The sequence below is a fragment of the Ambystoma mexicanum genome, chromosome 8, assembly GCF_040938575.1.
Source record: "Ambystoma mexicanum isolate Mex_15411 chromosome 8, UKY_AmexF1_1, whole genome shotgun sequence".
NCBI lineage: Eukaryota > Metazoa > Chordata > Amphibia > Caudata > Ambystomatidae > Ambystoma > Ambystoma mexicanum.
Window position 1 is genome coordinate 59317112 of NC_090929.1, and position 22379 is coordinate 59339490.

Consider the following 22379-nt stretch of genomic DNA (forward strand, 5'->3'; position numbering starts at 1 on the left):
GCAGGGAGCCCAGAGGACAAGGACTGTAGGCAGCCGGAGTGAGGCAGGCTGCAAGGCGGGCTGCAGAGGACTAGGACTGTAGGCAGCCGGAGTGAGGCAGGCTGCAGGGCAGGGAGCCCAGAGGACAAGGACTGTAGGCAGCCGGAGTGAGGCAGGCTGCAGGGCAAGGAGCCCAGAGGAGCAGAGCAGCAAGGAGTGAGCCCAGAGGAGCAGGGCCGCTGACTGTAGAGGGCTGCAGAGGACTATAATAGGCTGCAAGGCAGGAAGCCCAGAGGACAAGGGCTGTAGGTAGAAGGCAGCGGAGCGTGATCGGCTGCAAGGCAGTGAGCCCGGAAAGGGCACTGGAACAAAACAGGATAATGCAGCAACAGGAACCGCATACAAAGTAAAGGGTCAAGGCAAACAGGAGCGGGGAGAACTCAAGATGCAAGACACTGTGCTCCTGCAGGCAGCTGCTTATATACAGCCCTGCCCTGTTCTGAGGCAGGCTAATTGACAGCACCTGGAGCCGCACACCTGAAGACAATCTGCCTCCTCCCTCTCTGGTCCTGAGCAGGTGGAAGCAGCACTGGCCGCTGGGGCTTCTGGGGATTGTGGTCCCAATAACGATGAATGGGAATAGCCAGGAATTGAGGACTGTAGCCAGGTGAATTATGGTAGATGTAGTTAATTGAATAAAATAAGAAAGAACCAAAGTTGAGCAAATGGAAATAAAAGACCAAGGCGTGAAAAGGAGTTGTTCAAGGAGTATTAGGAGGATAAATGAGTACCAAGTAGTCCATGATGGTTGCCAATGCGTGCGCCAGCGGCGTGGGCATGACACTTAATACCTTTGGCTGAATTCGCCTACAACAATTCGGATCACTCGTCTGTCAAAACCAGCCCCTTCTTCTGCAGCCAAGGATTCCACCCTTCGGTTCTACCATCCCTTCTCCCACATCCTACACCACTTCCTACAGTCGACTCCTGGATTGAAACCCTTATTAATGTACACAAGGAAGCCAAAGAACACCTCGAAAGGGCCCGAACTAACATCAAGCACTATGCGGACTCCAAAAGAAGACCAGGACCTTCCTATGCAGTGGGTGATAAGGTCTGGCTATCCTCGAAACTACTGCCTCGACACTTACGACCTAATAAATTGACTCCTCTGTACTATGGCCCCTTCTCCATAAAGGAAATCATTAACCCAGTGGCCTTCCGACTCAAACTACCAGACTCCTGGAAGAGGATCCACCCAGTGTTTCACATATCTCTAATGAAACCATACGTCCAGACCTCCCGGACTGCTCCAAGATCTACCCCTGTGGTTGTCGATGACCAGCTGGAATACGAAGTGTCCAGAATATGTGACTCCAGGTACAGATGTGGTCAGCTACAGTATCTGGTTGAGTGGAAAGGCTATCCACCTAGTGAACACACATCGGAGCCAGTCTCAAACCTAAACACCCCCAGACTACTTCAAAGGTTCCACCTTATGCATCTGGGCAAACCCGGAGGAACAGGCCTTCAGAGGAGGCATGCTGTCATGAACCATCGGACGCGTCCTTTCTGGACTTCCTGGTCCCTGACCCATAGGGGCTTGCACTCAGCAGTACTCTCAACATGGCCGCCGAACGTGGAATGCTGTTTACCAGTTTCTGCGCCGTACGCATTACGTTCTATAAAGCGGACACGCACCTGCGGCCCTGCACGTCTCAACACTACCACTTGCCGTGGCTGGACGTGTGATGCCGTAGTTCACTTTGCTTATCCTTTTGATTCCTGGTTCCCAGTCCCCCTAATTTCCTTCTCCTTCATTCCCCCTCTTTTCTGTCCTCTATTGCGTCCCGGATCTCCATACACTCGTTCCCTGAGTGCGCTCTTCGCCGTTTCCTGGATTTTCCCCAGACATCTGAACGTTCCAGCAGACGGAACGCTGAACGCACGCTGGAACCCGAGGACCGACGCACCGAGTTATACAAGACCCGAACTATTCGGAAGAAGACTCTATTGAAGAACTCCAACAAACAACATAGACAGGTGAGAAGTGGGGATACCTGTGACAAATGCAACAGTGAGCACAGGGAGGTGTGGAAAAGGCTGGGTAAAAAAGAGGGGGCTCAAAAAATACATGACATGATGTTGGATTTTACAAAAGCAAGAGAAAAAAAAACACCGGCAGAAGGGTTTTCTTTCTTGCATTTTTTTAAACCCACAATAATATTGATCGTGAATAGAAAATTTCCTGAATGCCCCAATCACAAGGAATGTGATTGGGGCCACACTGTGTGCCACACTGATGACCCCCAATAAGGGTGCAACACATCACAACCCCCAATAAGGGTGCAATATATAAGACGATCCCAATAAGGCTGCAATATATACATGACCATCCCCAATAAGAGTGCAACATATCACAACCCTCAATAAGGGTGCAACATATAAGACAACCCTCAATAAGGGTGCAACGCATAAGACAACCCCAATAAGGGTGCAACATATCACGACCCTCAATAAGGGTGCAACACACATAGGACGGTCGTCCCCCAATGAGGGTGCAATATATATGGTGATCCCCAATAAGGGTGCAGCACGTATGATGACCTCCCAATAAGTGTGCAACACATATGACGAACCCCAAAAAGGACAAACACATAAGACAACCCTCAGTAAGGGTGCAGCACATAGGATGGTTGACGCCCAATGAGGGTGCAATATATATGGCAATCCCCAATACGGGTGCAACACATAAGACGACCCCTAATAAGGGTGTAACACATAGGACGATTGACTCCAAATATGGGTGCCACACATAGGACGACCCCCAATAAGGGCAAAACACATTGATAGATCAGCAAGGAATATTGAGGCTTAGTACCACCAAAAACTGAATCCGCCAGTCACGAAGTCAAAGTTATGAGTATAACTTTATTCTGTACATATTCAAATATCAAAGCAGATAGCAATCTGGCTCCCAAGAGCCTTGCAGTATGTACCAGCAAACACTGTGAGGGGAGTGAATACTGGTAATCACAAAGCATGCAGTATTTATACACAGTCCTGGTCATAGACCAGCCCTTCTCCAAACTAATAAGTTACACATTTAGATGTGGGTACATTTGGGTTTGTGCCCAGTTCACATAACAATATTAGTATACATTTTTGACATGTTGTCCTATCCTTGAAGATTCAATGGTGATGTTGGTTCTCCAGCTTAGGTTGATCCTAGTTTCAAGAAACGAATTCAGTAGTTTATTGGTAAGGCACATAGTTTTAGTTTGTCTGCCATTCAGTTCTGATGTGTGTATATGGCTGATGCTATTGATGCAGACAACACTTTGAATTGAGGTTCACTGTGGCTCCAAGGTTCCTTAAAGATACCGGCAAACGTTGTTGTATCCAGCTGTGTAGATCTTTCCTTGTTTCTTGAGCTTTAGGATAAGTCCTGTTCCAAGAAATGCTCAAAGGATTTCTTCCAAAACTCACTATTTACTTTGCATTGTATGTCACTGTTTGAGGGAGGATGAGTTTGTAGACATAGATAACACTTTGAATGAGAGTTCATTCTGACTACAAGGTCTCTTTGCACAGAACTAATAGTCTGCTTTTGGCAGCTCTACTGTTCACAAGGTCAGTCTGCTCTGGCAGCTGAAAACATGGTTAATCATTTCTGAACAGAGAGCAAGAGTAAGTATTGAAATGGCAGATGTTTTCCAAAATGGCGGCGAAGTCAAGTCTGTCTAGATCTAGTTAAGCAGAGGTTTTTAATACAAATGCAAAATGGCTTAGGCCAATGTTTATAATCAGGCAGTATTTATGCGAATATGGTTAAGCAACACATATGACGCTCCCCAATAAGGGTGCAACACGTATGATGACCCTCAATAAGGATGCAACACATGACAATCCCCAATAAGGGCGCAACACGTATGACAATCCCCAATACAGGTACAACACATATGATGCTCCCCAATAAGGGTGAACACATATGACACTCCCCAATAAGGGTGAAACACATTTGATGACCCTCAATACGGGGGCAACACATATGAAGACCTCAAGTACATGTGAAACATATATAACAATCTCCAATAAGAGTGAAACACATATGACAACCCCTAATAAGGGTGCAACATAAATGAAAATCCGCAATATGGGTGACCCACATATGACAACCCACAATAAGGGTGCGAAACATATGATGACACCCCAATAAGGGTGCAACACATATGACAATCCCCAACAAGGGTGCAACACATATGACAATCCCCAATATGGGTGCAACACATATGACAATTCCCAATACGGGTGCAACACATGACACTCTCCAATAAGGATGAAACATATATAATGACGCACAATACAGGTGCAACACATACGATGACCCCCAATAAGGGTGCAACACATGTGACAATCCCCAGTAGGGGTGCAACACATATGCCAACCCCCAATAAGGGTGAAGCACATCTGACAACCCTCAATAAGGGGGCAACACATATGATGACCCCCAATAAGGGTGCAACATATATGACGATCCCCAATACGGATGCAACACATGCCAACCCCCAATAAGCGTGAAACGCATATGATGAACCCAAATTAGGGTGAAACACATATGACAATCCCCAGTAATGGTGCAACATATATGACAATTCCCAATAAGGGTGCAACACATATGACGCTCCCCAGTAAGGGTGAAACATATTTGACGAGCCTCAATACATGTGAAACACACATGATGAGCCCCAATAAGGGTGCAACATAAACAACAATCCGCAAAATGGGTGACCCACATATGACGACCCACAATATGGGTGCAAAACATATGATGATGCCCCAATAAGGGTGCAACACAAATTCCCCAATAAGGGTGCAGCACATATGAGAATCCCCAATACGGGGGCAACACATATGACGCTCTCCAATAAGGATGAAACACATATGATGACCCTCAATATGGGTGCAACACATGCGATGACCCCCAATACGGGTGCAACACATATGACGACCCCCAATAAGTGTGCAACACACATGACAACCCCAATAAGTGTGCAACACATATGACAACCCTCAATAAGGGTGCAACACATGATGACCCTCAATAAGGGTGCATCACATATGACGATCCCCGATATGGGTGCAGCACATATGGCGATCCCCGATATGGGTGCAACACATATGACAACCCTCAGTAAGGGTGCAACACATATGATGACTCCCAATATGGGTGAAAAACATATGACAATGCCCAATAAGGGTGCAACACATATGACGCTCCCCAATAAGGGTGAAACAGATATGATGACCCACAATATGGGTGCAACAAATATGATGATCCCTAATAATGGTGCAACACATGACAACCCCCAATAACGGTGCAACACACATGAAGACCCATAATAAGGGTGCACCACACATGACGACCCCCAATAAGGGTGCACCACATATGACGACATATGCAATAAGGGTGAAACACATAGGACGACTCTGAATATGTGTGCAACACATGACGACCCTCAATAAGGGTGTAGCACATATGACGATCACCGATATGGGTGCAACACATATGACAACCCCCAATAAGAGTGAAACACAGGATGACCCTCAATAAGGAACACATGATGACTCCCAATAAGACTGAAACACATATGACAATGCCCAATAAGGGAGCAACACATCTCAATCCCCAATAAGGGTGAAACACACATGACGCTCCGCTATAAGGGTGAAACACATATGACCACCCTCAATATGGGTGAAACTCATATGATGACCCCCAATAAGGGTGCAACACACATGACGACCCCAATAAGGGTGCAACACATATCCCCAATAAGGGTGCACACATATGACGATCTGCAATAAGCGTGAAACACATATGACAATCCCCAATAAAGGTGCACACACATGACAATCCACAATATGGGTGCAACACATGACGCTCCCCAATAAGGATGAACACATATGATGTCCCCCAATAAGGGTGCAACAAGTATGATGACCCTCAAAATGGGTGCAACACATGACAACCCTCAAAATGGGTGCATCACATATGACAATGCCTAATAAGGGTGCAATACATATGACAATCCTCAATAAGGGTGCAACACAAATGACGATCCCCAATAAAGATGCAACACATATGAGAATCCCCAATAAGGGTGCAACACATATGACAATCCCCAATAAGGATGAAACATATATAACGATCCGCAATACGGTTGTAACACATATGATGACCTGCAATAAGGGTGCACCACATATGGCAACCCCCAATAAGGATGCAACACATTTGACGATCCCCAATATGGGTGCAGTGCATATGACGATCCCCAATAAGGGTGCAACACATGTGACAACCCCAATAAGGATGCAACACATATGACAATCCCCAATAAAGGTGCAACACATGTGATGCTCCCCAATATGGATGAAACACATATGATGACCCTCAATATGGGTGCAACACATATGATGACCCCCAATAAGGGTGCAACACATATGATGACCCCCAATAAGGGTGCAACACACATGACGACCCCAATAAGGGTGCAATACATATGATGACCCCCAATAAGGGTGAAACACATATGATGATCCACAATAAGGGTGGAACACATATGAAGATGCACAATAAGGGTGAAACACATATGACAACCCTCAATAAGGGTGCAACACATATGACGACTCCCAATAAGGGTGAAACACATATGACAATGCCCAATAAGGGTGCAACACATCTCAATCCCCAATAAGGGTGCAACCCATATGACGCTCCGCAATAAAGGTGAAACACATATGACCCTCAATAAGGGTGAAACACATGACTCCCAATAAGGGTGCAACACATACGACAATCCCCAATATGAGTGCAACACATATGACGCTCCCCAATAAGGGTGAAATACATATCACAACCCTTGATTATTGGTGCAACCTATACAATGACCCCCAATAAGGGTGCAACACATATATTTACCCGCAATAATGATGCAACTCATATGACGACCCTCAATAAGGATGCATCACATATGACAATCCCCTAAAAGGCTGCAATGCATATGACAATCCCCAATATGGGTGCAACACATATGACGCTCCCCAATTAGGGTGAAACACATATGATGACCCTGAATATGAGTGCAACACATATGATGACCCCCAATAAGGATGCACACATATGACACACCCTAATAAGGGTGAAACACATATGACACACTCCAATAAGGGTGAAACACATCCGACGACCCCCAATAAGGGTGCAACATATATGATGACCCCCAATACGGGTGCAACACATATGACGATCCCCAATATGGGTGCAACACATATGCCAACCCCCAATAAGGGTGAAACACATATGACAATCCTCAATAAGTGTGCAACACATATGACAGACCCAAATAAGGCTGAAACACATATGACAATCCCCAATAATGGTGCATTACATATGATGCTCCCCAGTAAAGGTGAAACACATGACGAGCTTCATTACAGGTGAAACACATATGACAACCCCCAATATGGGTGCAACACATATGACGCTCCCCAATAAGGATGAAACACATAATGACCCGCAATACGGGTGCAACACATTTGACGACCCTCAATAAGGGTGTAACACATATGACAATCCTCAAAACAGGTGCAACACATGTGACAATCCACAATACAGGTGCAACACATGTGACCCTCCCCAATAAGGGTGTAACACATATGATGACCCCCAATAAGGGTGAAACACATATGACAACCCCGAATAAGGGTGCAACACACATGACGACCCCAATAAGGGTGCAACACACATGACAACCCCAATAAGGGTGCAACACATATGACGACCTGTTAGGCAGAATCACATGCAGTACCCTTTGGGAACGCTACATGCAATTAAGACTACAGGTTTAAGCACAATTTCACCTTTGGTACAAGCCTGTACTACACAGTAAAGTGGTAGCGATGGCTGAGCAGCCAGACTTATCTCAAGAGTTTAAGTGAGCAGTAGAACAAGTTACGCAAAGGACCAACTAATACAGTGATTCAAACAAACACTTACTCAAGGTTTCTTGGAAAACTAGTATACATTTATTTACTCAGTCAGTTAGAAAACATTACACTAGCATAAACAGCTCAATATCGCACACTAATGAACCACAAAAAATACAACCGGTAAGTAACTGAACAAGTTTAGCTCCCCTGAAGTGGGAGCAAAATGGCACTTCAGATACTTAATTAAGGGGTAAAAAGACAAGGTTATAAGAACAGACAGCCCAAATACATTCATAGGCAGGCCAAAGGGTTTCAGTTAACTACAACCAGCAATTCTTCTCAATAGGCCTGGGCCAAAGTCAAAGGTTCAGAGTCTTTGTATAGGATAGCACAGTTCTGGTAGATAATGGTTAAGTCTTTGCCACAGAGTTTAGAAGAATTGGGCTGGGCAAAAAGTTTGACAAATGTTTATGGAAGGACAAGCCTTCGAAGTTGAGGAAAGTTTCACGCACTTTCTCGATGGCCGAAAGGTTTTCCGGACCCTGCTTGCACAGTACCTTGTTAATGAAGAAGAGCTGTAGCTGAGGCAGTTGTTCCTGGCAGATCGAGCAGATCTCGCTGTTCCTGAGCATCAGTCGTGGGGATAAGAAGGAGGATGTCGGGAGGTTCCTGCACTGCCCAGGGATGATGCCAAAAGCAAAAGTAAGATGTTGGTTTAAGGTGTGAGTGCCTTAAAGTTCACAAGCTGGTTTCCTTCCCTCTGGCTATCCGGTTTTCAACAGTACTCTTATGAAAATTCGACCAGATGGGGACGGTGTCGAGGTGGCTTGCGAGTTGGTTGTTCCCACCAAACTCAGGGGAAGAAGTTAACCTTGAAGGGCTTCTCTGATGATGGAGTTTCAGTCAATTCTGACCTGTAGCAGGGCTTCACCTGTCTTCCAGGAGTTGCAGCAGTCCTCTTCCTTCAGCTCGTCTTTGGTTCTTTCGTTCCAGTGGTCGACGTCCCAGAGACCTGCTTTTAAACAGTTTTTCCCCCATTCATTCCAGCCTGGCTGTCACTCACAAAGCAGGGTGGCTGTCCTTGCCAGACAGTCAGCCGGCCAATCATGCCAGAGTGCATTCAGGTCTCCTAGGAGACTAAGTACAGGGTGTTTCGGGCACCTCCCTCACATCTTGTCCAACCCAGACACCCTGGCGCCAGAGGAGGGCTTCAGCACTGAAGCCCACCAAAGGCCAATGAACAAAGGAATCAAACCTTGTTTGGCGTGCAGAGACAAACACAAGAAGGATCTTTCCAAAAAGAAATGGTGAAAAAAGTCGACCAGAGTCTGTTTTTACAGATATGTCTTGGGTGCCATATTGAAAAACATGGCTGACCCGATTTTTAGCTACCATTGTTAGCGGTCGGGAAAAATCATGGTAGTTTGATCTAAACCACTGCCACCAGCATTTAAAGTAGGAAAGGGTAAAATGTTACTGTTACATGAGTGTTTTGATTCAGGGGAAGCTAGACAACCCCTCCAGAACTCTATAGGAAGATAGTGTGTGCTGGGTCTGTAAATTTAGAAACTAGTAAAGTCAATTTTACATTAAATTCACTGGGAGACAGTAGTCTGTCCCAGAGAAGGTATTTAAACCTTTGGAAGTCTGGAAGACATCCCTGTGCCACTGCACTGAAGGTGCTGTGTGACACACAGAAAAAGACGATGGCTATGGAGTTGTTTTAAAACTCCATTACCAAAGAACACAAAAGTAAAAGAGTGGAAAAAAAGGCTCACACTCTTCCCAGGTAAAAAAGTCAAACCCTAGAAATCCAGCAAAGTTGCTGGGGGTCTCAAAAGGTAAGGGAAATTAGCACATATTGAGAATTCTCCCTAACATGACCCCAATGAGGGTGCAACACATATTACGATCCGCAATATGGGTGCAACACATATTACGATCCGCAATAAGGGTGCAACACATATGACGATCACTGATATGGGTGCAGCACATATGATGACTACCAATAAGGGTGAAACACATATGATGCTCCCTAGTAAGGGTGAAACACATATGACCACCCTCAATAAGGGTGCAACACATATGATGACTCCCAATAAGGGTGTGTGCTGCTGGAAATGCACCAGAGGGAAAGGGTCTCTGAACCCTTGTCCTTTATTGCTTTTTATCATGTGTTCTGCCATGTTTTCCGCGCAGGAGTTCATGTGGGACTCCTGGCAGTGCTGCTCTTCCTGTATTTGGTTTGGTGACCAGACCCTTGGGATACCCTTATGGCACCCGTGGGTGGCAGTAAGACCCTGTACTCCTAGTGTATTTTTTGGGCACCTTTGTGTAGCCCGCAGAGCAGGATACGGGTTGGTGGCAGCTTTGTGCTGAATTGACAGGTGCCCTGAGCGTCCTTCATTCCGGGATGCTCAGGCCCTGTCATTGGAATGGGTGGATTCCTGATGGAGACAAGATGGCCCCCGTGGCCTCTTGCTTTCAGTCGCCTGTTGCCTTGGATTCCTGAAGTCCCGGGAAGCCCTGACTCTGTCCCTTCCCCCTGACTGGCTGTTGGGTGGAAGTTCCATATATGGTTGTGTGGGACAGTGCCAACCAGACTGGCCGGAGCCTTCCCATTGACTGTATGTTGTGGTTACACCCGTGGGGTGGGACCTGAGTGAATTGAGTGTGTGACGAATACACATTCCGTGTTATGGGTGTCTAGTATCTGGTATTTGACACAAGGACTGACACAGCTCTGCCCGAAACTGGTAAGAATGCAGTGTGGAGTGCTGAATGGCTGGGTACTTGTCTGAATCCACATTCTGTGTTGTGAGTGTCTGGAAGGAGAAGAATGGTCTGAATGCACTGTGCGCTTGATTGGATGCCTGACTGCCTGAATGCCCTTCAATACTTGATGCTTGATGCTTACTCTTGAAGCCGAGCCGGAAGAAGGTGAACTGCTGTTCCCTTCATCGTAATCTGAAAGCTGCTGTGCCTTCAAGAACTGATCCAAGAGAGGATCTGGCTAGGAGACCTCTTCCTGAGCTACGAGGGACCATCATGCACCAGCTGATCTTTGCCAAAGCTCCCTGGTAAACAGACCTACAAAAGGCTGCCAACGGGAGAAGGGCATCAGAGAGGAGAAGGAAGAGAAGCACCGGACAGCCATCCACAGTCGTCAACCACCGTCACCAACTGGAGCTGCAGTGCTCCCTTTGCCTAAGAAAATCTGATCCAAGGACTCCCTTGTTCATCACCGTCGACCGCTTTTGTCCTGCCGCAGAAAGTCAAGGCCGCCGACGACCGAGAAGAATCCACCAGTGAGTTTCCCGCCACCCGAAGACCTAAGAGACGCCGGCAAAGCTACTGAGGCCACCAGTGGTAACGTCCTGTTCGCCGACGCCAGATGCCAACAACCCGATGCCCTTGCTGGGCCAAAGTTCTTCATTGTCTCTTTGCGGCAACACACTCGTCGTTGAGGTGCACCGCATGCCTCAGCTTGCAGGACATTTTCGACCGATCATCAACGAGCACTGCAAGAAACTAAGCTTCTGCCGAAACAACAGTGTTCACCTCTTTCTTCACCAAATCTCAACGACCCATGGCTCCTGCCTTAAAGAAAAGTGTGCTCAAGAAGGGCCTGTCGACGACTCACCGAAGAACTCTACGAAACCAGGTACTTTGGGGCAGTAGAACTTTTATAGAAGGAGATAAGACTCTAATAAACGATACATGGACTGGGCTTGTAGTGCATCTTCATTTACAGGTTTCCCAGGTGGGGGGATCCTCATACCGAACTGTGTCTAGGTAACGGGCCAGTATTCTGCCAATTGTCTAACTATCTTATTTTCCTACTAAGTCTACGGTTGATATTGTTTTACTGTGTTGATTCACATGCTATTTTAACCGAGTACAGTTGATGCATTTTAATGGAATCATAATAATCGTAGTACCACCCAGAACTGTATATATATTTACCATTTTAGAATTGTTGGAGCACAAAGTGTGATTTTATTTATATAACTTCAACCTTATTTATATAAAGAGCTGTGTTTTTACTAACATAATGTGCGGACATTCCTTTGTGGGTGCTTGGGTACTACACTGTACTTAAGAACCAGCCTGCACCACCTCCCGAGTGCTTAAGCCTTGATTGCTCATCCATTGCTACCGCATAGAGAATCTTGGCTTGGGTCCCCTTTGCCTCTCCTCTGCCTTATATAGAGCAGGAGTACAGACACCCCCCTCCAGTCCTTACAGGGTGAAACACATATGACAATGCCCAATAAGGGTGCAACACATCTCAATCCCCAATAAGGGTGCAACACATAGGACGCTCCCCAATAAGGATGAAACACATATGACCACCTTCAATATGGGTGAAACACATGTGATGAACCCCATTAAGAATGCAACACATACGACAATCGCCAATATGAGTGCAACACATATGACACTCCCCAATAAGGGTGAAACACGTGACAACCCTCAATATGGGTGCAACCCATACAATGACCCCCCTATAAGGGTGCAACACATATGATTAGCCCAAATATCGGTGCAACTCATATCACAACCCTCAATAAGGATGGAACATATATGACGATCCCCAATAAGGGTGCAACACATATGACAATCCCCAAAAAGGGTGCAACACATATGATGCTCCTCAGTAAGGGTGCAACACATATGATGATCCCCAATGAAGGTGCAACACATATGACAATTCCCAATATGGGTGCAACACGTGTGACAACTCGCAATAAGGGTGCAACACATGTGACACTCCCCAATAAGGGTGAAACACATGATGACCCTCAAAATGGGTGCAACACATATGATGATCCCCAATATGGGTGCAACACATATGACAACCCTCAATAAGGGTGCAACACATATGATGACTCCCAATAAGGGTGAAATACATATAACGATTCCCAATAAGGGTGAAACACATATGACCACCCTCAATATTGTTGAAACACATGTGATGACCCCCAATAAGGGTGCAACACACATGACGACCCCAATAAGGGTGCAACACACATGACGGCCCCAATAAGGGTGCAACACATGACGACACTGAATATGTGTGCAACACATATGATGATCCCCAATAAAGGTGAAACACATATGACAATCCCCAATACAGGTGCAACACATATAACACTCCCCAATAAGGGTGAAACACATATGACAATCCCCAATACAGGTGCAACACATATGACACTCCCCAATAAGGGTGAAACACATATGACGACCCTCAATGCGGATGCAACACTTATGAGGACCCCCAATAAGGGTGCAACACATATGACGCTCCCAAATAAGGGTGAAACACACATGAAGACCCTCAATACGGATGCAACATATAATGATCCCCACTAAGGGTGCAACACATATGACAATCCCCAATATGGACGCATCACATGACACTCCTCAACTTCGGTGTCAGGAGCTTTTTCCGTCAGAGCAGAATTGTGGGGTCCAAGCGGGCAACTGATCCTGGCAAGACAGACCCAAGCAGAGCTCTCCATGTCTCACAGGTCAAACACACCACAGGTGTGCCAAACACAGTGTGGACAAGGGTGCAGGCAAACACTTCAAAGCTTACATTAGATGACTGTCTACATCAGAGAAAAAGTGATTTTTTTTCTTCAGTACAATTGCATTAAAGGAAACGTGAAAAATCATGTGTGCATGTGGAGGCACTCATGTACACCTAAATGCAGGGTTAGGTCAATCGTGGGGTAACGGTCAGTTTAAATTCACTGAGGCTCAGTGATCTGGGGACACTTTCAGCTTTTTTCTATTCAAACCCAGTGCAGATCTCCCTCAGAATGAAAAGGGGTGATGGACTGATCTGTGATTGGCTGTGCGGGAGATGGTCATCAGCGATGAACTGATCTGTGATTGGCTGTGTGTGAGATGGTCATCAGCGATGGACTGATCTGTGATTGGCTGTGCGTGAGATGGTCATCATGCAGTGTCTCCGAATGAAAAGGGGCGATGGACTGATCTCTGATTGGCTGTGTGGTTAGAGTTGGGGGCATAGGACTTCTGCTGCTGCTGCTTTCCGAAGAGCTCTGATACCCGGCTTTTGGGAAGTCCCAGGCCCTTCAAGCTTCTCCAGGAGGACCGTCAAACTCGATGGAATCTCGTGGTCGGGGATCTTTTGTGATCTGACGTCTAGGAATTGAGATCTGCTGATGGCCGGAGGGTGGGGGTGTGCGTGGTGTCTTGAAGATCAGGTGATGTCATATTAAGATAATCAAAAAGAGGGAAGTGCAGCCGTAGAACAACCTGTGGCGAGTATATGTTGTAAGGATCAAGTCTGTGTTCTTACAATGGATCATTGGAGCTGCAACGCTGGGTGTTAGAACATTGTGGCTGTCCGGTGTGTTAAAATACTAGACAACTGAGAAAACCCCTTTGCTTGGGCCCTCTTAAATCAATTGAAAAGTCTTGATGTCATTTGCTGTATGAAAAATAGTTTTATTTTCATTTTACTTTCTTGTTGTTTTACCCTCAACACGTGTTTCTCCAAATTAATTTATTTGGTTCATCAGGAAGGTTTTTCCATACATTTCCAATAATAGAGCTGAAAGTAAAATGAATCATGCAGTCGGTGAGCAACATGTCATGGCACAAAAAAACTGAAAAAAACACTTGATCTTTACCCAAGTTCAATGTAGTAGATAAATGGCATCAAGGTAAGCACATTATTGTACATTTCAGACAGTAAACGCAGAAGAGGAGAGAATGGAAGAGGCTTGAAAAGGATATGGATAATAAGAACCTTTGAAACTCAATACTCACTTGTGTTTAATGCATGAATGGAAGGATGTGTGGATCATTGGGTAAAGGTGGGAAGTGCAGGTTATCCAATGCTGGCCAATGATCAGCAACTAGTGCTGAGAAAAGTTTTGCTCCTTCTAGTTGCAATTACTTGAAGGTGGATAGTTGCTAAACTTGTCTAAAAATAGAAAAAGGGCCAAAAAGAGCATTTAATGTTGGTAGTGCAACAGGGAAGCATTGAGCTGGAGGTAAGGACATTAACGGGACTTTTACTATTAGCTGGAGTGTGAACCAATCATTCTTACCTTAATTAGGAGTAGGGTGGCTTAGCTTGCTGGGTTTGGGTTGATAACCGCGATGTAGCTACAGTCTAGGACACAGTACCGCCGCTAACATATGTGAGATTGCGTGAAGACGTCATGCATACGAACGTAACGGTATGACATCATCACGTCGCGCATCATCCCGCGTGAGCCCGATTTCTTTTTGTTCTCATAGTATATTTTTGAGATTAGGAGCTCTGTGTTATGTAATGCAAGGGTGTTTGTCCAAATAAGGTTTAAGGTCATCATCTCTGGTGAGTATCAACCAATGTTTGTTGAGTATTTTGCGCAGAGTGAGAGCTTCTGAATTGTAAATTGTGATGAATCTGATATTCATTGGCGTCTCAGAATTTTCGCTTGCACTCACAGAAGCGCCATTTGTTCGCCTGTGCTCACCTGCCTTCCTCTGTACTTGTCACATTTTATGTAGACCCTGCAGCTGTCACCCTGCTGGCACAGTAGGGGAGTGCCACCCTGAGACCGGACGGTGTCCCTGTAAATCCAGCGTAGAAGGGCACCTGTGCGACAGGTGAGCAGTGGACCCAAGAGGGCTCACTTTCCACTCTTGCTTGTCGTGGACTGTCTCTTAAATACCTCAGTGCCTTCCTTTACCATTGTCTTTTTATGACTGTGAGAGCTTTCATTTCTTTCGCTATGGTCTCTTTTCTGGTTCCCCTTTTCTTTCTTTCTTTCTCTCTCCCTTTCTTTCCCTCTTTCCTTTTTTCTTGCCTCTTTTCTTTCTTTCTGCCCTCTCTTCTGTGCCTCACTATAGAGACTGCCATCATCACGCAGCGTGCCTCACTATAGAGACTGCCATCATCATGCAGGGTGCCTCACTATAGAGACTGCCATCATCATGCAGAGTGCCTCACTATAGAGACTGCCATCGTCATGCAAAGCGTGTCACTATAGAGACTGCCATCATCATGCAGAGTGCCTCACTATAGAGACTGCATCATCATGCAGAGCGCCTCACTATAGAGACTGCCATCATAATGCAGAGTGCCTCACTATAGAGACTGCCATCATCATGCAGAGCGCCTCACTATAGAGACTGCCACCACCATGCAGTGCGCCTCACTATAGAGACTGCCATCATCATGCAGAGCGCCTCACTTTAGAGACTGCCACCACCATGCAGAGCGCCTCACTGTAGAGACTGCCATCATCATGCAGAGCGCCTCACTATAGAGACTGCCACCACCATGCAGAGCGCCTCACTATAGAGACTGCCATCATCATGCAGAGCGCCTCACTTTAGAGACTGCCACCATCATGCAGAGTGCCTCATTATAGAGACTGACATCATCATGCAGAGCGCCTCACTATAGCGACTGCCACCACCATGCAGAGCGCCTCACTATAGAGACTGCCATCATCATGCAGAGCGCCTCACTTTAGAGACTGCCACCATCATGCAGAGTGCCTCATTATAGAGACTGCCATCATCATGCAGAGTGCCTCACTAAAGAGACTGCCATCATCACGCAGTGTGCCTCACCGTAGAGACTGCTATCATCATGCAGTGTGCCTCACTATAGAGACTGCCATCATCACGCAGAGTGCCTCACTATAGAGACTGCCATCATCATGCAGAGCGCCTCACTATAGAGACGGCCATCATCATGCAGAGAGCCTCACTTCAGAAACTGCCACCATCACGCAGAGTGCCCCACTATAGAGACTGCCATCAACATGCAAAGTGCCATACTGTAGAGACTGCCATCATCATGCAGTGCGCCTCACTATAGAGATTGCCATCATCATGCAGAGTGCCTCACTATAGAGACTGCCATCATCATGTAACGTGCCTCACTATAGAGACTGCCATCATCATGTAGAGTGCCTCACTATAGAGACTGCCATCATCATGTAACGTGCCTCACTATAGAGCCTGCCATCATCATGCAGTGTGAGCACTATCGACACTGCCATCACCATGCAGCTTGCCTCACTATAGAGACTGCCATCATCATGCAGAGTGCCTCACTATAGAGACTGCCATCATCATGTAGAGTGCCTCACTATAGAGACTGCCATCATCATGTAACGTGCCTCACCAGGGATGGACTGGCCTATAGGGAACTCTGCAGAGTTCCCGGCAGGCCTCTGCGCCGTGGGCCTCTTTTGTGTTTCATTTCCTAATAGGAAAAGGGTTGGGCTTGCTGAAAAGGTGTACTATGGAGGCACTTGGAAAATGATTCCCATGGCCTCTTGGTTCCCAGTCTACCCCTGTGCCTCACTATAGCATCGACCAGCTAGAGGGCTCTTGCCCCGGCTCGTTCACTTTATTGAGGCCCTGATAGTAACGCTTGTGCTTCTCCCTTCTGCCACAGGTGTGTGCCTGGGACGTTCAACCTTCAGCCCCAGCACCCCGGCGGCTGCAGCCCCTGCTTCTGCTTCGGCCACTCCACCGTGTGCACCGCGGGCACTGGGCACGGAGAGTACCTCATCCACTCGGACTTTGCCCATGGTAAGAACTGTTTATAGGAGGGTGTGGGGGGGCGGGGAGGGGGCAAGGACGTTCACCGAGGTTTGCGCCCTTTCAGGGTGGCGGTCAGTGCCCTCCGAGGTATACAGTGCCATGCTGGCAGTGCCAAGGATGTGAACAAAGGGTGGAGCATTCGTGCAATGTCTGGTGGGGGTACCAGGATGAGTGAAAATGGGGTCAGAGTGAAACGCCTTCAGGGTTCGGGTGGTAGTATGGCGACAGGGAAAGTGAGGTGCACTCAGGGTTATGATTGAACTGTGGTTGGTAACAGAGAGGAGGGGCCAGGGTAGGAAGACCCAGGGTGCATGAGGCCCTGCTGGGCATGGCCACACATGCACAGTGCCCTGCGCGTAGGATCACTGCCACCATGCACGCAAGGACATGACAATGGGTCATACCCAGGGCCGTGCCCTCGGCACTGTGCTGATTGACCATGGCCAACGGCCATAAACAGCAGGCATTGCAGATGAGGACAATGTGACAGTGGCATGACCAAAAGCCATGAGGCCCTGCGGGTGTGGGCACCATGTCCAGGCAATTACCACGTGCCCTTTGCCATGTCGTAGACACGGCGTCCACTGGGCATGGCCACACGCATGCTCTTGGTGCCATGTGTATGGGCACTCTACCACGGTCATGGCCAAAGGGCACTATCTGAAAACATTGTCCCCCAGGAATGGCCCCTGGACATGCTCGGCGTGCCTGAAGGAAGAGGGCAGCTATGGGTAAAGCCTATTATTCACCGTCAAACACTGGTATTGGGAGTTAGGGTTCATGGTACTGCAATAGAAGGCGTTGGAAAAACCGTTATCATTCCCAGAAGAAGCCATTTGCAGGGATGTTATGGTTGCAACGCAAAACCTACAAACAACTGATCTGTTCTAGTTATGCCTACCAACACAGTCATATCTCACACCACACCGTGACTGCATAAATGACGTCACCAATGGCATCATTGAGGATCTTGCAGTTCCTTCATTCAGGTTTTTGAACTTGGGAGCTATTTTCTGCTGTCTGGAATATTCCATCCCTCTGGTGCATGCATCTCGGGAGGATAGCTCAGGGGAAATGTGCTCCCCTTGGAAACAAGAGGACGCAGATCCCCAGGTCCGGGCTTAGAAACCTCTGGGTATTAAGCGCTTATAAATAACCAACTACAATTCCCCCTCCCCACTCCCCCAGATGTGGATATCTCACACAGACAATGCAGGAATTCCAGAGGAAAGACTCAAGGACATGAACAGGACACACTAACCAAAAGAAAACCAGGATATTACGTGAAAAAACAAAATGTTTGCAAGTGATTAAGATTGCGAACTATGAAATGTAAACTCTATAAACCTTGGAAATGCCAACGTGGAGATTCCTGCGAGTAGTGTACATGGATGATTTCCCTGTTCCATTAGATTTGGGGAATAGTTCATTTGGGCTGTTTCAAGTTAACATTAGTGATATTGAAAGCACAAGTCCACTCCTTCAGATTCTGTCCAGGGCTTTGAAATACTCTTCAAGTCATCAATAAACCTGACCCAGAATAAAATGTGTCCCGTGTACCGGCCACATTCAGATGACCATAGAACTGTCTCCTCCCATCGCCCTGTCATAAGATTAGATGTGATTGGGGGCAAAGGCTGAAACCATTGCTGTTTCCTGTACTTGGACAGAATAATGGTCATTAAACAAGACGACCTGGTTAGATACACAAAACTGTAACATCAGGATCAACATCTCACAGTGCTACATGGAATTAGTAGACTTGGTATCATATATAACACTCACTCACACAATACACACATATGCATATATTAATTCACTATTTCTTAGAGTGCACACAAAGTAAAAATGGAATTGTCCTGGGGCGATACGGCAATACCAACTTATTCAAGTTTCCACGTATTATTTACCCTGGAAGGATGAATGGGTGAGTTGAGCCTAAGTCAGTTTGAACTGACGATCTAGAGGGTGCAGATAGAGCTCAGCAGCATGCGACCAACTCCCTGAGCTGTAATATGGTTTATGATGTTTTTATGTGGAAGGTAGCACTGCATTGTCTTTATATACGATCACTTGCAGGATTTTTCCTACATTCATCGTGTGCTTTATTTTTAATCTAACTCCTGGAAACCTAATTCAGCGATGGAGTACACGGAAGGACATGTCAGTGTCAAACATATTAAACATGAATTCATTAACCAAGTTTGGTATTTCAATTTGAGGAAATTTAAAAAACGCCAGAAGTGAAGAAATTATCTGAAGTCTTTAGCATAATCTAGGCGTCAATAAGGTAGTTATTAAGATTCCTATAAGTATTAAAGGGAATGAGATGAGAGTCAATGCTAGGAAAAGGGCGTTATTACAGTTATTTCATTTTCTTCTTTTCCTGCCACAGGGGAGGATTCTTGGCGTGGCGAGGGAGCAGGTGGTCGAGAGATCCCCATAATCTGGAACCGTGGCGAGATCTCCGGTGGCCTTGATGGCGAGGGGAATCAGGCACAGGACATATATTTCGTAGCCCCAGGTAAATCCGATATGCTGAGCAACCTGTCCAAGGTGTCTTTTGGTGGTACTGGGTCAGAGGGATGTCCAGGGCGTGGCCTGGTGTGGCACGTGCTACCCCTGGAATCTGATTGGCCACCTCAGGTGCCGTCCCATTATCCTATGTGTGTGTGTGTGTGTTTGCGCTCGTACTTCATGGCATTGCAGTCAAGAGTCTGGACCCGACACAGTCTTGGGGTGATGGAGGAGTTTAGATATCGAAACAGGAGGTGTATTGGGTGGCAGCTTGCCCTCCCTGTGACTTTTGTAATAGCCAGACCAAGACATTTGGCATCGGGACATCTCTCACGAATGGGAGAGGTGTCACGATGGTAGGACAGTGAGGGAGCCGAGCAGCACCCTCATTGTCCTGACAGCAGGACACCTTTTCTGTTCAGCACCCTCATTAATAAGGGTGGTGCCAAACAGGAGAGCTGTCCCTTGGCCAGGCCAATCTCCTGCAGAGCTCTGGGCTCTGCAGGAGATCTCCGAGGACCTGACATGTTGCTCTGTGTCAACAGAGGACTCCAAAGGGAGCCATTAGGCACTGATGAGGGGGGGACTATTAGCCTGGAATTTTGTCCCTTAAGAAAAGTGATTGGGGGTGATCAGAAGTGAGAAGGGTGCATAATGCTGCATGCTTTATGACATAATAGCATATGACATAATGGCTTTAAAACCCAAGGGGGATTTGTTAGGCTCACATTAATCTGCATGATGCTATTGTGACTTTGAATGCAGGATGGGGAGAATAAAACTAAAGCCATGCTCTAATTTCTCTAGATATTTCTATGATGATGTATATAGTGTAAAGTTAGTTTATTATGAAAGCCTAGTTTATTTTGTAATGTGGTTTGCTTCCAATGCATTGCAATAAATACAGTATTATTTAAACAAATGAAATGCAAAGCAAAATCTTAATGATAAAAATTGATATCAACTAAACCTTGAAAGATGTGTTCAGCTTCTTAATTAGTCCATTCCCACCATTTAACCAAATTGTGTGATCCTGGGCAAATCATTCAATCGCACTACTGTGTCTTAACTGCAGCTCTGTGAGTGATTCACTTCATAGCTTATGTTACTGGATCATGCTATCATAAACAAGGCCAGTGACAATAGAGTTGCTCCATATATAATAATGGTGCAATGTGGGCATTTTGCAGCACAAAGCTATTTGCCACTTGGTTTACTTATGGCAACTTATTCTAAAGTCACTTCCATGGTGTCTCCAAGTATCAAAGACTGATGATGCTCCTTGCAATGTCCGTGTCTGTGAAACCACTTCTGTTGGTGCAATCCATATGCAAATTGACGGTGTGCATATACTTTGCCCCACAGGCCCTGGACAGAGCTCTAATAGATGGGTTTCCTGCATCTGTAATAGTCCTGCACTTGTATTTATTTTTTGTTATGTGTATGAGTTAAAATGCCATCTTCCACTAATGTTACCAAATCATTTGATTGGTTTGGGGGGTGTGGATGAGACCGTATGGAATTGCGCACACTGCATTTGGGGTGAAAAGTAGCAGGACTTTTTTCGTGGCTCGCCCCCTCCCCTCTTGCAATGCCGGATACTCCCCTGGTGCTGTACTTTCGCGCAGCTACCCTCCATCTCTAAACAGTGAACTGTGCCAATGAACGAACAGTTCCACACATATAAAATGATGCCCACACAGTCTCTAGGCTGACATGCTTGTTGGCACGGGCGTGCAGCGGGAAAAGCAGCGATGGAAGCGTAACATAAATTATTGGCACGCCGCACCACTCGGTCATTTGCTTTTTACAGAGTGTTCCTTTAGTTCAGAAGGTTCAAGACACGCGTCCTGACTCACTCCCAAGCCAAATATAGAATCAGCTTGGACCGGACATTCAAGCTCTGACCATTTGCCAAGTTACGGCCGAGCATAGACATACACACAGCGTCCGTCGCTTCTTTCTTCTTCTTGCTGACAGATTGTATCCATCAGAGGTTACTATTGGATACCGAGGCTTGAGCCTCATTACTCCATCTTCTCGGGCTGATTGTCTAGTCGTGGGTTGGGTTTCTTCTTGGTCTGCGTGGACTTGTCACAGTAGGCCTGGTTTCACAGCGTCTTCACAGTGATGGGCCGTGGGTAGCGGTCGTCACAGTAGGGCTGGTTTCACAGGGTATTCGTTGTGATGGACTGTGGGTAGCCGTCGAAAGTGTTTGCAGCGATGGCTTCGCTAGATGTTCGTCCAACATCTCGATGTTCAGTTCTCTGTGAAGGTACGTTATCCTTGTGACGAGT

At 46.4% G+C, this 22379-nt stretch overlaps 1 protein-coding gene across 1 annotated transcript in view; it reads left to right on the forward strand.

Moving 5' to 3' along the window:
- LAMC3 (laminin subunit gamma 3) overlaps positions 1 to 22379 on the forward strand; it is a 1037231-nt gene that overhangs the window by 286994 nt on the left and 727858 nt on the right. Inside the window, exons 7-9 of the mRNA XM_069609277.1 lie at positions 15511 to 15609; positions 17417 to 17553; positions 19961 to 20089. Of these exons, the coding sequence (XP_069465378.1) occupies positions 15511 to 15609; positions 17417 to 17553; positions 19961 to 20089 (365 nt within the window). The remainder of the gene's footprint in view (positions 1 to 15510; positions 15610 to 17416; positions 17554 to 19960; positions 20090 to 22379) is intronic.